At 47.6% G+C, this 12,201-nt stretch overlaps 2 protein-coding genes across 2 annotated transcripts; one reads left to right on the forward strand and one right to left on the reverse strand.

Annotated features, from left to right (window-relative positions):
• Positions 1–431: 431 nt before the first annotated feature.
• LOC101779151 (cationic peroxidase 1) lies at positions 432–2,299 on the reverse strand. The gene is made up of 3 exons (XM_004958629.2): positions 1,921–2,299; positions 1,632–1,826; positions 432–1,247 (listed from the first exon to the last, which is right to left on the reverse strand). The coding sequence occupies exons 1-3, from the start codon at positions 2,128–2,130 to the stop codon at positions 684–686; spliced, it is 969 nt and encodes a 322-aa protein (XP_004958686.1). The 5' UTR covers positions 2,131–2,299; the 3' UTR covers positions 432–683.
• Positions 2,300–7,588: 5,289 nt separating this feature from the next.
• LOC101779552 (extensin-like) lies at positions 7,589–9,089 on the forward strand. Its single transcript, XM_004958630.1, has one exon. It carries the CDS (start codon positions 7,606–7,608, stop codon positions 8,842–8,844), a length of 1,239 nt encoding a protein of 412 aa, XP_004958687.1. The 5' UTR covers positions 7,589–7,605; the 3' UTR covers positions 8,845–9,089.
• Positions 9,090–12,201: the final 3,112 nt, after the last annotated feature.

Below are 12,201 nucleotides of genomic sequence, written 5' to 3' on the forward strand. Positions count from 1 at the left end.
TTACTTCAAACCTCTTGCGGTCTTGCCGACCTATTGGTGAAAGAATCGAACCTGCCATCGCTGCTTCAGAGAAGCCCACTAGGTTTGAATCGGACGCTTGAAAAATCTGGTGCTGGGACGATCTAATCACTAAATGGCATTTAGCTTTCCCGTTCCTTTCGTCGTGGTTTGCTGTTGTTGTTGTTTGTTTGTTTGTTTTTGTTTTTTTAGAAACAACGTTTCGCAGTTGATGTCTACTACGGAGCTGAGCCGGATGGACTCATAGGCCACGAAAGCCCTGGGCCGAACGGAAGTTCGCTGAGCAATAACAAAACAACTAGTGGCCCAAATTGCTTTCCGTGATCTTGCTTGACTGCTGTAGGCCCATTTGGGATTCTGCGGTTGGTCCATGGACCGTGGGCCATACCCCTCTAAAGAAAACGAGAGAAGAATTCAGGAGCAAACACGTATAACTGCATCTTCAAACATTTTGGCCAAAACATTTTACATACATGAAAAAAATTATCACAAATTAAGTCGGCACGCCAGTACAGTACAAACACACACTACAGAATAGAATCTTGCTGCTAGCCGGTGCAGTTGCAGCCGCCTGCATCAGGCATGCAGCAACATCTCACGACGCTTGAGTTGACACGGAAGCTGCCGTAGTCTCGTTCCACCACGCCGCCATCAATCAGCAGCGCTCACTCCTGGTTGACGACCCGGCAGTTCTCCCTGATCTCGCCTTCGTCGCCGGTGAGCGGGCTGAGGTTGCCCATCTTCACCATGGCCGCGGCGAAGTCCTCCCAGAACTTGCTGGGCTTCTCGCCGTAGTACTTGACGAGGGCGTCGGCGTCGCCGCCGCCGCCCTGGTACAGCTGCTGGTCCGAGTGGAGCAGCGCGCGGCCCTGCATGAGGCCCTGGTAGTAATCGGTGTCGACGGTGGTGGGGGTGTCGTCCAGCGACGTCAGCGCCTCGTCGTCGCCGGAGGGCGGGCACCGCTCGTCCAGCGACGCCGCGTAGGCCGGGTCCAGCGTGTCGGTCTCGTTGTAGAGGCGGCTCCGGAAGAAGAGGCAGCGGGAGTAGCCCAGCGTGTGGCCGCCGGAGAGCACGACGAGGTCGTGCAGGGAGAGGCCGTGGGACTCGAAGTTGGAGACTAGTGCCGGCAGGTCCATGAACGGGTTCGGGATGTCGTTGTTCGCGTCGTCGATGCTCGCCGTCGTCGCGTCGCGCCGCCCCAGGAGCACGTCGTAGGATGTTCCTCCCAGCTGCACACAACCATTTATACGTACGTGCAGACCAAATTATAAATTATACTAGGTGATGTCACTGTCAGTGCGGAGGGTGAAAATTCGATCATTAGTATGCCTGAATTTCTCTGGTTCAAAAGGATGCTGCAAGTGGCTGAAAAAATGCACATTTATAGAAAGGCAGTTTGTTTTCTTCCAGAAATGGTGTTCTTGTCACGGCAGGCTTAATGGGGTTAGGTTGAAGAGATTACCACATATCCAAAGGTGCTTTATGCATACTATTGCTCGTCATACTCTTAGTGCTCTTTTGTAACTTTATTTCTAGCCAGTGTAGTCTCAATCAACATTTGACACTTTGTGCAATGAGTAGTAATGGATAAGCATCCAGCTGATCGAACTTACCGCGACAATGGAGTCTCGAGCAGCTACAGCCACGATGTCAGCGCAGGAGACGACGTTCCCCAAGCAGACCGTGTTCACCGCCGACTTGATGGTGTCGATGACGTCGTACCCTCTGATCGAGTTGTTGTTGGGCTTGGCCGTCTTCTCGCCGATCATGTCATCGGTGTCGTCCAGCAGGATGGAGCCGTCGCAGCCCTGCAACAACATTTTTCAGAACAAGTTAGTAGCTCGGCATGCACATGGTGGCGTGGCCTGATCAGCCGCTAGGTAGTAGAAGACAGCTACTCACATTGACGAAGCAGTCGTGGAAGTGGAGGCGGACGAGCGACGCCCCCATCCTGGGCTCCCTGAGGATGGCCGCGCCGACGAGGAGCTTGATGGTGCTCAGCGCGTGCGGGCACGTCTCGCTGTAGTAATCCGCGGTGAGCTCCGCCGCCCCGAACGCCGCCGAGGCCACAACCGCCGCCATCACGGTGAGGTAAACAAGAACGGTCGCCATTATACTTGCGAACAAGCTAGCTTGCTGTAAGAGACGATCTAGCACTGGCGGATTATATTCCTCGATGGAAAATGCGATGCGAATTCTGCGTGTGATGATTCAGCGAGATGGAGGAGGTGTGCTTATATAGCAGCTAGCGTGCTTTAGTGTGCGATCGAGCTGTCTGCAACTCAGCGTTATTAGCCAGGCGACCAACCGGCGCTTGTATAGTGGTTGATAGACCTAATGCATGCAGATCTATGCAGGCTTTGTTCAGGCCGGGCGTGACGACCAAGAGACCAGTTTCTTCTCCGTCTCATCCATCGATCGCCATCAAGGTAAACAGTAACCTTTCCGATCCTCTCGTGCTGTTTCAAGACAAAACGTTTCAGATGAAAACATGCTGTGGGCTTGTGGCACACCAGGCCCTCAACAAAAGTTCCTCGGATTAGAAAATTTCAGGTTAACATTTCTTGCAGAACGAAACTAGCTACCCACTGCATGTGCCACCTACCAGATCCCTGTCGTTCCTTTCGACCATCACAACTAGTCTGTTAACACGAAAAGAAACCATCCGAACACCACAATTTATGTTTCTCTCCAACCGATGAGGCTAGTTTATTAGGTGATCATTAGCTAGGATAACTAACAACCTAGCGATCACTTATTAAGCACATATGGTGCTATAGGTTGGTACCTTTCGGCCTGGACTGGATGGACTATGCGTCTACGCTCTGACCTTTGATTCCGATTTGGTTTCATACGATTTGCCGGCAGTCAATGGTCATTGGTTAATAACGTAACACTGTATTCCTTTAAGAAAAACTTCACTTCGGCAAGGTCATACATGGATGAAATGATAGCTACATAAAAATTTCAATGGGATGTTCATTTATTTTTTACCGCCAATATTTTTTATCTCTTTTGTTTCTTGTTTTAAAGCTGTAATCCTAAAAGACACAATAGTGCAATCAAAATCTAATTTGGACGATAGTGTGAAATTTTATTTTTATTTTCAAAATTTATCTTATTTAGAGGAATGGACTTCCACTAAAATGATGGTGCGGCAAGATCACCGGCAGCTAAAACTTGAACCCCCACAGTCGTGCCGTCCCATTCCAAGTCAACATCATGAGACATGAGGACATTTACAACCTATCGCATGAACTACTGGCAGTGCCCTGCATTAAAAGATACAACAAGTAATCTATCAGACTCTTGATTTCGTGCACAATTTCTCTTGATTTTCATAACGGACACGGCTATATTACGGACGGCTGTAATTTTTTGGTATGTAGACAAAATAACCAACCCCCCTCTTCCTTGGCCGGCTGTAATTTAGCCTGCCATACGGCCTCTCCTTTTGTGGAAAGCAAATTAACAGCGCACGCTTGTGGAGTGGAGACAACAGCGTATATATGTGGAGCAGAGGAAAATAAAGGAAGCATCATGCATGCATGCGATTTTGAAGTTTAAAAAAGCCGTAGTTTTATAACCAGACATCTAAATAAAAATCCGTTTGCGCCATTAGTCTTGTTTCAACAAGAGTTCAAAACTAGATCCCACATCAATATGTTTTATTGATGTTTTTCTTGTGTGGGAAAATGTTTTTCGTTATATTCTAATTTGCTTACGGCTTTCAAAAAAATTTCTTGTGGCTTTTCAAGAAACTGCTTCACTCACCGTAGTTGAATTAAGTAGATATACCACCATCTCATATTGCAAAGATAGATTGGATTGTGTGATCAGAAAAGAGGGCAACGCAATTGTGTTGCGGTTCATGCATGCATAGCGATAGATCACTTTGGCAAACCGATTGAGCATTTTAACTAGTTTGGTTTGGTATTTTTCTGTTCTACATAACTAATTTATGTCTCTTGGAAAATATTGTCGAAACATATACAAGTAGGGTCATCTTCTGAAGGTTTTATTAAAAGAAACACGGTCGTGCAATCGGAGGAATTTGAGTCTGATGCCCGGTTTAAGAACTACGACTTTTAAAAATTTTGAAAACTTGTTGCATGCGTGAATGATAAATAGTCAAGTACGTCTGTTCTGGTGGTGTAGACCAGCAACGTTGGCCGTTCCATGTTAATTTACGACCGGCTAATTAGTAGTCTTTAATAACTTTAATAACCGGTGATCTGGTGATTTGTACCGTACGCCCATTGTAGCCGGCCGTCGTAGAGTCTTTACCTTTCAAAATTTATTGCATGTGGGTCGTGTTAGAAATTTTAATTTTGTTGCACGTCCAACAGATTAGCTACCTGTGTGATCCTAGGCCACAAAAAAGCCCAACCGGCCCATACATATTTCTTTCCAGCGTAGCCCATATAAAGAACCGAAACTGCAGCATGTGCGGAGCCCATATACAGATTACCTGTAGGCTATCTACGATTTTGACTACTTACTTGGTCGGAGGACTGAGAGGCTAAGGATTGCCTAGGCTCATTCCACTCTTTTTTTTTTGTTAAGTAAACTGAACAGGGTCATCATGCCCAGTTTACGAAATTTTCTTTCTTTTTGTTTCATTCTTTCCCTGCTATTTTAAGCTTTACCTAGCTAGTATAATTACTTGATCCACATTAGTTATGTTTGGGGCATTATGCACTGTTTCTTTTCATTCGCTAATAGATCTTTCCTTCTTTCGCAAAACAATGTCTATTCCCTTGTGTTTTTTCACAAACAAATAAAAAAAATGCTCTTAGGTATTCTGTTTTCCTTTTCATTTACTCTTTTTTTTTCTAACGCACATATTGTAAATGTTTTCTTCTTCCATCTGACTTATTTCTTCTTTTCATATTTCCATTTTTCACATTATTTAACTAATATATATGTGGTAATTTGAATTTCTCTTTCGGATCGATGCAATGCATCATTCGTATATATGATGAGATGGACCAGGAGGCTCACAGGGCGACCCAAGCATGGACCTACAAAACACAGCCCGGCCTATACCTTTAGTGCTCGTGCCAGCCTAAATGTTAGGTAGTGCTGGGCCGTCGTGCCGGCCTGTAGTGCCGGCATGGGCATGATACGATTTTGCGCCAGGCACGAATCGGCCCGTTACTCTGGGAGGCCAGGCCTGCTAGCCGTTGCAGGGCCGGCATATATGTCGGCCGCAGCGTCGCAACCCCAATAGCTCATTTGCTCCAATGCCCACGTGCCTCCTCTCGTCTTCCCCCTCTCCGTTCGACGACTCTACACCGTCGGAGGTCAGCATCGGCACCAGCACGAACCCCTTCCCTCCTAATCCTCTTTGTTCCTCTCACTTCCTCTCCTCGTCCTCTCCTTCTCCAATAACCCCAAACCCTAGTCTGGAACAATCCGTTTGTTGGCTTCAGTGCCAGGGCCGGCACTAGCTAGAACGGTGGGCTCGTAGTTCCATCGTGTCGGCATGGCATGGCTAATACAGCTTAGGGCCGTGCCTCGGCTAGTGGTTAGGCACGGTGTGCCGGCACAGCACAGCAGGTTGTCGGGGATCGCAAAAAAGATCATCCTCGAGGTCGTTCTGCTCAGCGACAATAACGCAGTCCTTTAGGATATTCTACCTCAGGTGAGGCCCTTTAACCTTAAACAGAGAATATGATGCGGAGAAGTAATCTTAGCCTCGCAATCCTAAATTTTGGCTCGAAGCCAGGAGACATTTACCGATATCTTACCTAAGCTGAGTCTGACCTCGAGCACTCGAAGCTAACTTCAAGTGTTGAGATGTACGTTGTCTTGTGCAGGGTCGCTGGTTCGGACCAGGAAGCAAGGCACGAGGTTGTGCGCCTCCCGGACGCGAAGCTAAGGCGATTGGGACTCCCGAAGCTAGGATGGCTTCGGACGCGAGGTCAAGAAGCATGGCGGTGTTGGAAACATGAAGGCGTGATTTGCGGAACCATGTGAGAGCGCAAATCACGGAGCTGATTGAAAGCGTGAGAAGCGTGACCCTGGAAGGAGACCAAGTCATACAAGCTACCACCTAGAAAGACCTCTACGTAAAGCATATGCCGGAAATGTAGTAGGTAAATGGAGGTAATTGTGGAATGTAAAATGCCTCCCGGAACACTATAAAAGAGGAGTTCTACCCGACGTAAACTTAAGTTCATTTCTCATAATTGAATCACAAGTGCCGAGCTAACTCCGCTCTGTTCGATCTTCACTGGAACCTGTTTCCCAACACAGGGGTAGATCATAGTGACTTATAGTGACATGTCCAATAATGCTCTGCCAATCCATGCTGCTGCTGGGGTAGGGCCAGGCCCCTTTGACCATCTATAATGACTTAGACAAACCAAGGAAGGCCGTGACGAGCGACGAGCTCAATGACTCCATCGGTACACTCCCCCATGGTCCTCGCTCCACGGTAGATTATTCATGAGAAAAGTTCTTATTTAACACTAAATGATAATTAACTTTAATTTCTTTCATGGTTCTAAAAGTTTCTACAAATTAAATCAAATAAGCTGCATCCACTTCAGATCTTTCAAAGTAGAATTGCATGGTCTGTTGAATAAGTCTAAATAAAAATGCATGTAACTATTAAAAAAGCACTAGATGTTTGAAGGAGACAAATGCCACGAACTGCTCAGCAATTCATAAGGATCATTGTGGTGGAACCTGTTCAACCCGGTTTTGAAAGGGAAAAAAACACAGATGCCCTCGCTCACTGAATCTGCTCTGTAGTGCCCCAGAGGCTTGACAATTAATTGGAACAGCTAGCCTTGTCCTGAGGCCCTGAGGCCATGGACACATTTAGAGAATGGAGGGATGGGATGGAGTATGCGATTAACAATGGCATGAGAAACTATTAAGAATCTAACCTACTGAGCTTAACATATATCCGTAGGAACCCAATTAGAAGTTTACATATGAAAATAAGCTGATTTTGGATCTGCATATGCTTTGGTAAATGAGACATCCCACAGATAGAGTAGGGAATTTTCTCATCATTTTCATACACGAGCAGATTTTTCAGTATATCTGCAGCTAACAAAGTCTCGACACGCTTGCAAGTAAATTAATAAGGTGCTGGTCGTTTTCAGTCCATTGAATCGGGATTAGCAATGTGCATGCATGCACGTCGTGTACTCGTGTGGTACGTAACTGTATTCTCCAATCTCCATCCTATATATTGTGGTACCAGACCTCGGATGAGCGCACAGTAGTTATCAACGCCAAAGTTAGGCGCGTATTCTTCTTACCGTCCTCATGCCGCAACTGTTCATGGCGTGCACAAGCGTAGACATGCTCTCGCGCACGCGTGTAGTGTATCCATCATAGGATCGGACGAGAATGCGACCTCGAATAACAATGTCCACCAGGGCACGACCAAATGGTGGAAGTTTACGCTTCAACGATGTGCCGTCCAGCAGGTACTCGTAATACAACTCGCAACCCTACTGAGATGACGCCCATGCGCTAGGGCCATTGCAATACTACCGGTGGCCTATAAATACTTGGTATGGTCGATAACGGTTGAAGGGGCGCCTGTAAGGTTGAGAACATCCGATGGTAGCCATAGCATCCAAGTCCATGGCTTCCCATGCGCTTCTCTTCCTCGCCGTGACACTTGTGCTCGCGGCTTCAGTGTGGGCCCAGGGACAGTCCGCACCCGCACCAGCTCCGGCGCCTGCATCGAGACCAGCTCGAACACCATCCCCGACACCAGCACCGACACCAGCTCGAACACCATCCCCGACACCTGCACCGACACCAGCTCGAACACCAGCCCCGACTCCTGCACCGACCCCTACTCCGACACCTGCACCAACGCCTGCACCTACTCCTGCACCAACCCCCACTCCGACGCCTACTCCTACGCCGACACCGACCCCAGCACCAACACCTGCACCAACCCCCACTCCGACGCCTACTCCTACGCCGACACCTACCCCAGCACCAACACCTGTACCGACCCCTACTCCCACACCGGCTCCAACCCCAGTGCCAACTCCGACCCCAACCCCAACTCCTGCACCGACCCCTACTCCGACACCTGCACCAACACCTGCACCTACTCCTGCACCAACCCCCGCTCCGACGCCTGCTCCTACGCCGACACCGACCCCAGCACCAACACCTGTACCGACCCCTACTCCCACTCCGGCTCCCACGCCGGCTCCAACCCCTGCACCAACACCGACTCATGAACTGACCCCTAATCCGACACCTGCACCAACGCCTGCACCTACTCCTTCACCAACCCCCGCTCCGACACCTGCTCATACGCCGACACCAACCCCAACACCAACACCTGCACCGACCCCTACTCCCACGCCGGCTCCGACCCCTGCACCGACACCGGCTCCTGCTCCCACACCTACACCAACGCCTGCTCCCACACCTGTTCCACAGCCGCCCACAAAGACACCTCCACCGCCGCCCAAAAAGACACCGCCACCCAAAAAGACACCTCCACCGCCGCCCAAAAAGACACCGCCACCCACAAAGACACCTCCACCGCCGCCCAAAAAGACACCGCCGCCCACAAAGACACCTCCACCGCCGCCCAAAAAGACACCTCCACCGCCGCCATCCTGCCCTACCGACTTCAAAAACATATTTGATTTTAAAATAGCCATTTTTAAGTACGCTGAACAAGGCATTCTTCTTGTGCCTGTCCCTAATAGCCTGCAGATCATCATTGGAAAGCTCCCTGTCCCACCCTTCGTCAAAGCAAGGTGTTTGTGCTATGGCCGCACCCTTTTCGGGATCCTCATCGGCGACATAACATGCGCGAGGGGATGAACATGAGCGTGCATGGATATGCTCCGATCCTTTGCGCAGCATAAATTAAATAATGTGCACCAGCTGCGCAGCTATCTACTCGTGCATGCTACTCGATCTATATTATATGTGCATGCAAGTGTCATCTGCATGCGTGCTGCGGGCGTTAAGCTGGAGTTGACCAGCTGCTTCCGTATTGTGTGACAAGGTTTATTGTTGTATGTGTGCTCAAATACAAAAACAAAATATATATTGCTTACTGGAAACGTATTGTATGCTCTAATATTCGACATCAAGTAGTGACTTGTGAGCTTTCTGAATTTTCGCAGCAAGTAACTAACTAAACCTACTGAAACTTTATACATCAAGTACTGACTTCCGATATTTGTGATTTTTTGCATCAAGTAACATGCAAATGATTGTTTCAAGGAAAAAAAAAGTACCATGCAAATGACTACTGTATCTACATACAACAGTACCTTTCTGAATTGCTCAGAAAATCCGCGCCTTCAAAAGACAAGAAACACAAAAATGCTCTCCGGCGGAATTAGCAACTCCTCCTCCATGTCCCATAACTTCAATCATAGGCCGCTCCCGTTTCGTGGCTACTTCCCGCTCGCTCGCTGGCCGCGGCGGCCACAGCCCGGTTGGTCATTCATCATGGACCCATAACCTCCTCCATTTAGCGAACCTGGTGGGTGGATGAATTGCTGGGCCGACGTGTCGGCCCAGGGCCCAAACAACGAAGAAACTGGCATTTTTGCAACACGCACACAACCCACAACACGCACCGAGCGTGCTGCTGTTCTTTGGCATGTTGCGTGAGAAGAATATTTATTAGATCCAATTACAGTCCGTTGCAAACGGGTCGAGATACCTTAAGATAAATTAAGCTTCTACAAACTTTTACAAAAATTTAAATATAGGAACAAGACTAATTATTATATGTGCATACAACCTCAAAGGTTCAAATATTTGCAACCTAGTTCTAACCCTATATACTAACATGCTAATTTTAGAAATTGATATTGAGTAAAGTAAAAAGAGAGAATTAGAACACTGATTTTTTCCCTGAGGTATTGAAGAATCAGCACTTTCCACTAGTTCTCTTTGGAACATCGATCCCTTACACTCCCCATGATCTCTGCAAGGATCAAGTGCTTCTATTAGTTGTAATCCCTTCCCACTCTGAACCGGCCTATTCCAATACCGAGCACAACATTGGCTCTCTTACAAGACTTCTCCTTAGAGCTAAAAAAACCGCCACCAAACTGTCTGTCTAGGTGATGTCGATCACCAAAAGTAAGAAGTAAAGAATCTCACATATATCTTTTGGCTTTATATCAGAGAAAAACATTCTAGAATGATTTTGTGCTCAAGAAGATCAAAGTCTGCATAAATCTCTACACTTGACTTTGCCCATAATTTAGTTAGCATAGGACTGTTCCTAGAAGACTCTTGATTCTTCTTCACAACTGGTTCCCTAAACCAAAAAAAATCCCCGTAATCGTGCGGCAACATCACGCGTTAGTTTCTTGTGTGTTTTGGATTTTGTTTGAACTTCAATTATTTAGAATTTATAAAGTAAAACAATATCCAATATATTTTAGTTTTTAAATATTTTCAAAATCAACATTCGAATGTACCACTTCACTATATTTATATAGTCAACAATTTAGATATACTGTGTTGAACTATATTTTAATAAATATTAACTCTAGCAGTTTGAAATATTGACTACATTAATTTGATATTTTAAACATACTAGGTATCCAATATTTGGCAAAAATAATAATGAATCATCGACATATTTGACACAGACTAAAAAAATAAAACAAAAGAAAGAAAGCCATCGGCGACAGTTTTTGCATGCATATATCAGCACCCGTGTTTGGATCATTCTTCAGCTAACAAACGGCCTCTCTGACACGCTTGCAAAAACAATAAGCAGCTGGCGGTTTCCACAGTATTGGACTGGGTTTTCCACATTATTGGATCGGGATTGTTAACAACGTGCGTGCGTGCATGTTCATCGTCATCGCGTATTGGTGAAGTACGTACATGTAAGTGTGTTTGGTTGCTTGTATCATTTAATTCATATATGGAATAGTTCAAAATAATAATGATCCTTTTTATTTGGTTGGGTGATTTGTACCATCCCATCTAGGATGAAGCTGTAGGGGGTTGAAGCTTGTGCGACAGTTGATCTGTCCTAGGGATAGTACACATGGCTACAGATGCAGTCGGGCCAGATCAAGTAGAATAGAAACCAGAAAGCTTATATGAAGGACACCACTTCGATCTGTCCTGGTGCTAGGAGATAGCACACATGGTGACGAATGGGACCAGTACAAGATCAAGCGGATGAAGGTCAGAGCTTGCTCGGCAGACTCACTTCAGCCTCGTGGGCGGAGCCTGGACAAGATGACTTGGGTGGGCATGAGAATAGGCTTGGATGGCTCTAAAATATTTTTAGAAATTTTACTAGAGTTTTTGGAAGTGAAATAAATGAAAAAACAATTGTTGGTGTACACTAAATAGGACTTTTCCACTATGTAGGAGGATGATAATTTGGAAAAGGATCTATATGAAGTGAAAAATGGAAAAGGAGGGCATGGATAGGTTTGGAATTGTCCCTAGTATTTTTGGTGAATTTTGGTGAATTTTTAAGAATTAAGTGAGGGCTTGAGGTGAAAGGTTGCGTGCACTTACCGACTGCACATAGCATTTTCAAGCTGGCTGATGCAAGGGGGTGGGGCGCCCGGTGCGCTGTTCCGTACACCGCGCTCATGGTCCTTCGTGGATCGGGGTGGCTTTGGTGGCGGTCTTGGTGCACTGGGTTCAGGAAGGGAGGGCGCGGTTGGTGGGACGGAGGGGCGGACGGAGGGGCGACGGCAGCGGATGGCCGCATACCGCTTCGACACCAAGGCCAGGCGGTGCCGCCGCAGCCGCCATGGGAGCTACCGTGCGGGGCGCCGGAGCTCGCCGGGAAGGCGATCCCGATCTCCACCTGCCACGGGGATAAGGCCGGGAGGATAGGGGATCAAGGCGAGCAAGTTTGGGTGGTTGAGGAGGTGAGGTAGAGCCTCGGGATGGGGCTGCTAGGGGAAGGCTGAAGTTTGGCCGTGGGGGCGGTGGGGTGCGATGTTTAGGCCGGGAGGAGCGCCTTTTATAGGCGGAGGGATCCACGTCTCCGGGCTTGCTTGGCGGCCAAGGAGGAGGTGCCCGGCGGTCGGCGGGGATAAGGGCGGGGATTAATGGCGGCCGACGTCAATGGTGGAGGCGAATGAGGTGCGGCCTCTATCGGGTGGTAGGGATAGGAAGGAGGGGGGATGGCTTGCTTTCGAACAATAGGCGTTGGGGCTAACCTCACTTAAT

This window comes from Setaria italica, chromosome II (genome assembly GCF_000263155.2).
Source record: "Setaria italica strain Yugu1 chromosome II, Setaria_italica_v2.0, whole genome shotgun sequence".
NCBI lineage: Eukaryota > Viridiplantae > Streptophyta > Magnoliopsida > Poales > Poaceae > Setaria > Setaria italica.

Coding starts and splice junctions, on each gene's coding strand:
- LOC101779552 (XM_004958630.1), top strand. CDS start 7,606: ATGGTAGCCATAGCATCCAAGTCCATGGCTTCCCATGCGCTTCTCTTC.
- LOC101779151 (XM_004958629.2), bottom strand. CDS start 2,130: ATGGCGACCGTTCTTGTTTACCTCACCGTGATGGCGGCGGTTGTGGCC. Junction 1,827..1,920: donor TCCACGACTGCTTCGTCAAT/GTGAGTAGCTGT, acceptor ATGTTGTTGCAG/GGCTGCGACGGCTCCATCCT. Junction 1,248..1,631: donor CTCGAGACTCCATTGTCGCG/GTAAGTTCGATC, acceptor GGTTGTGTGCAG/CTGGGAGGAACATCCTACGA.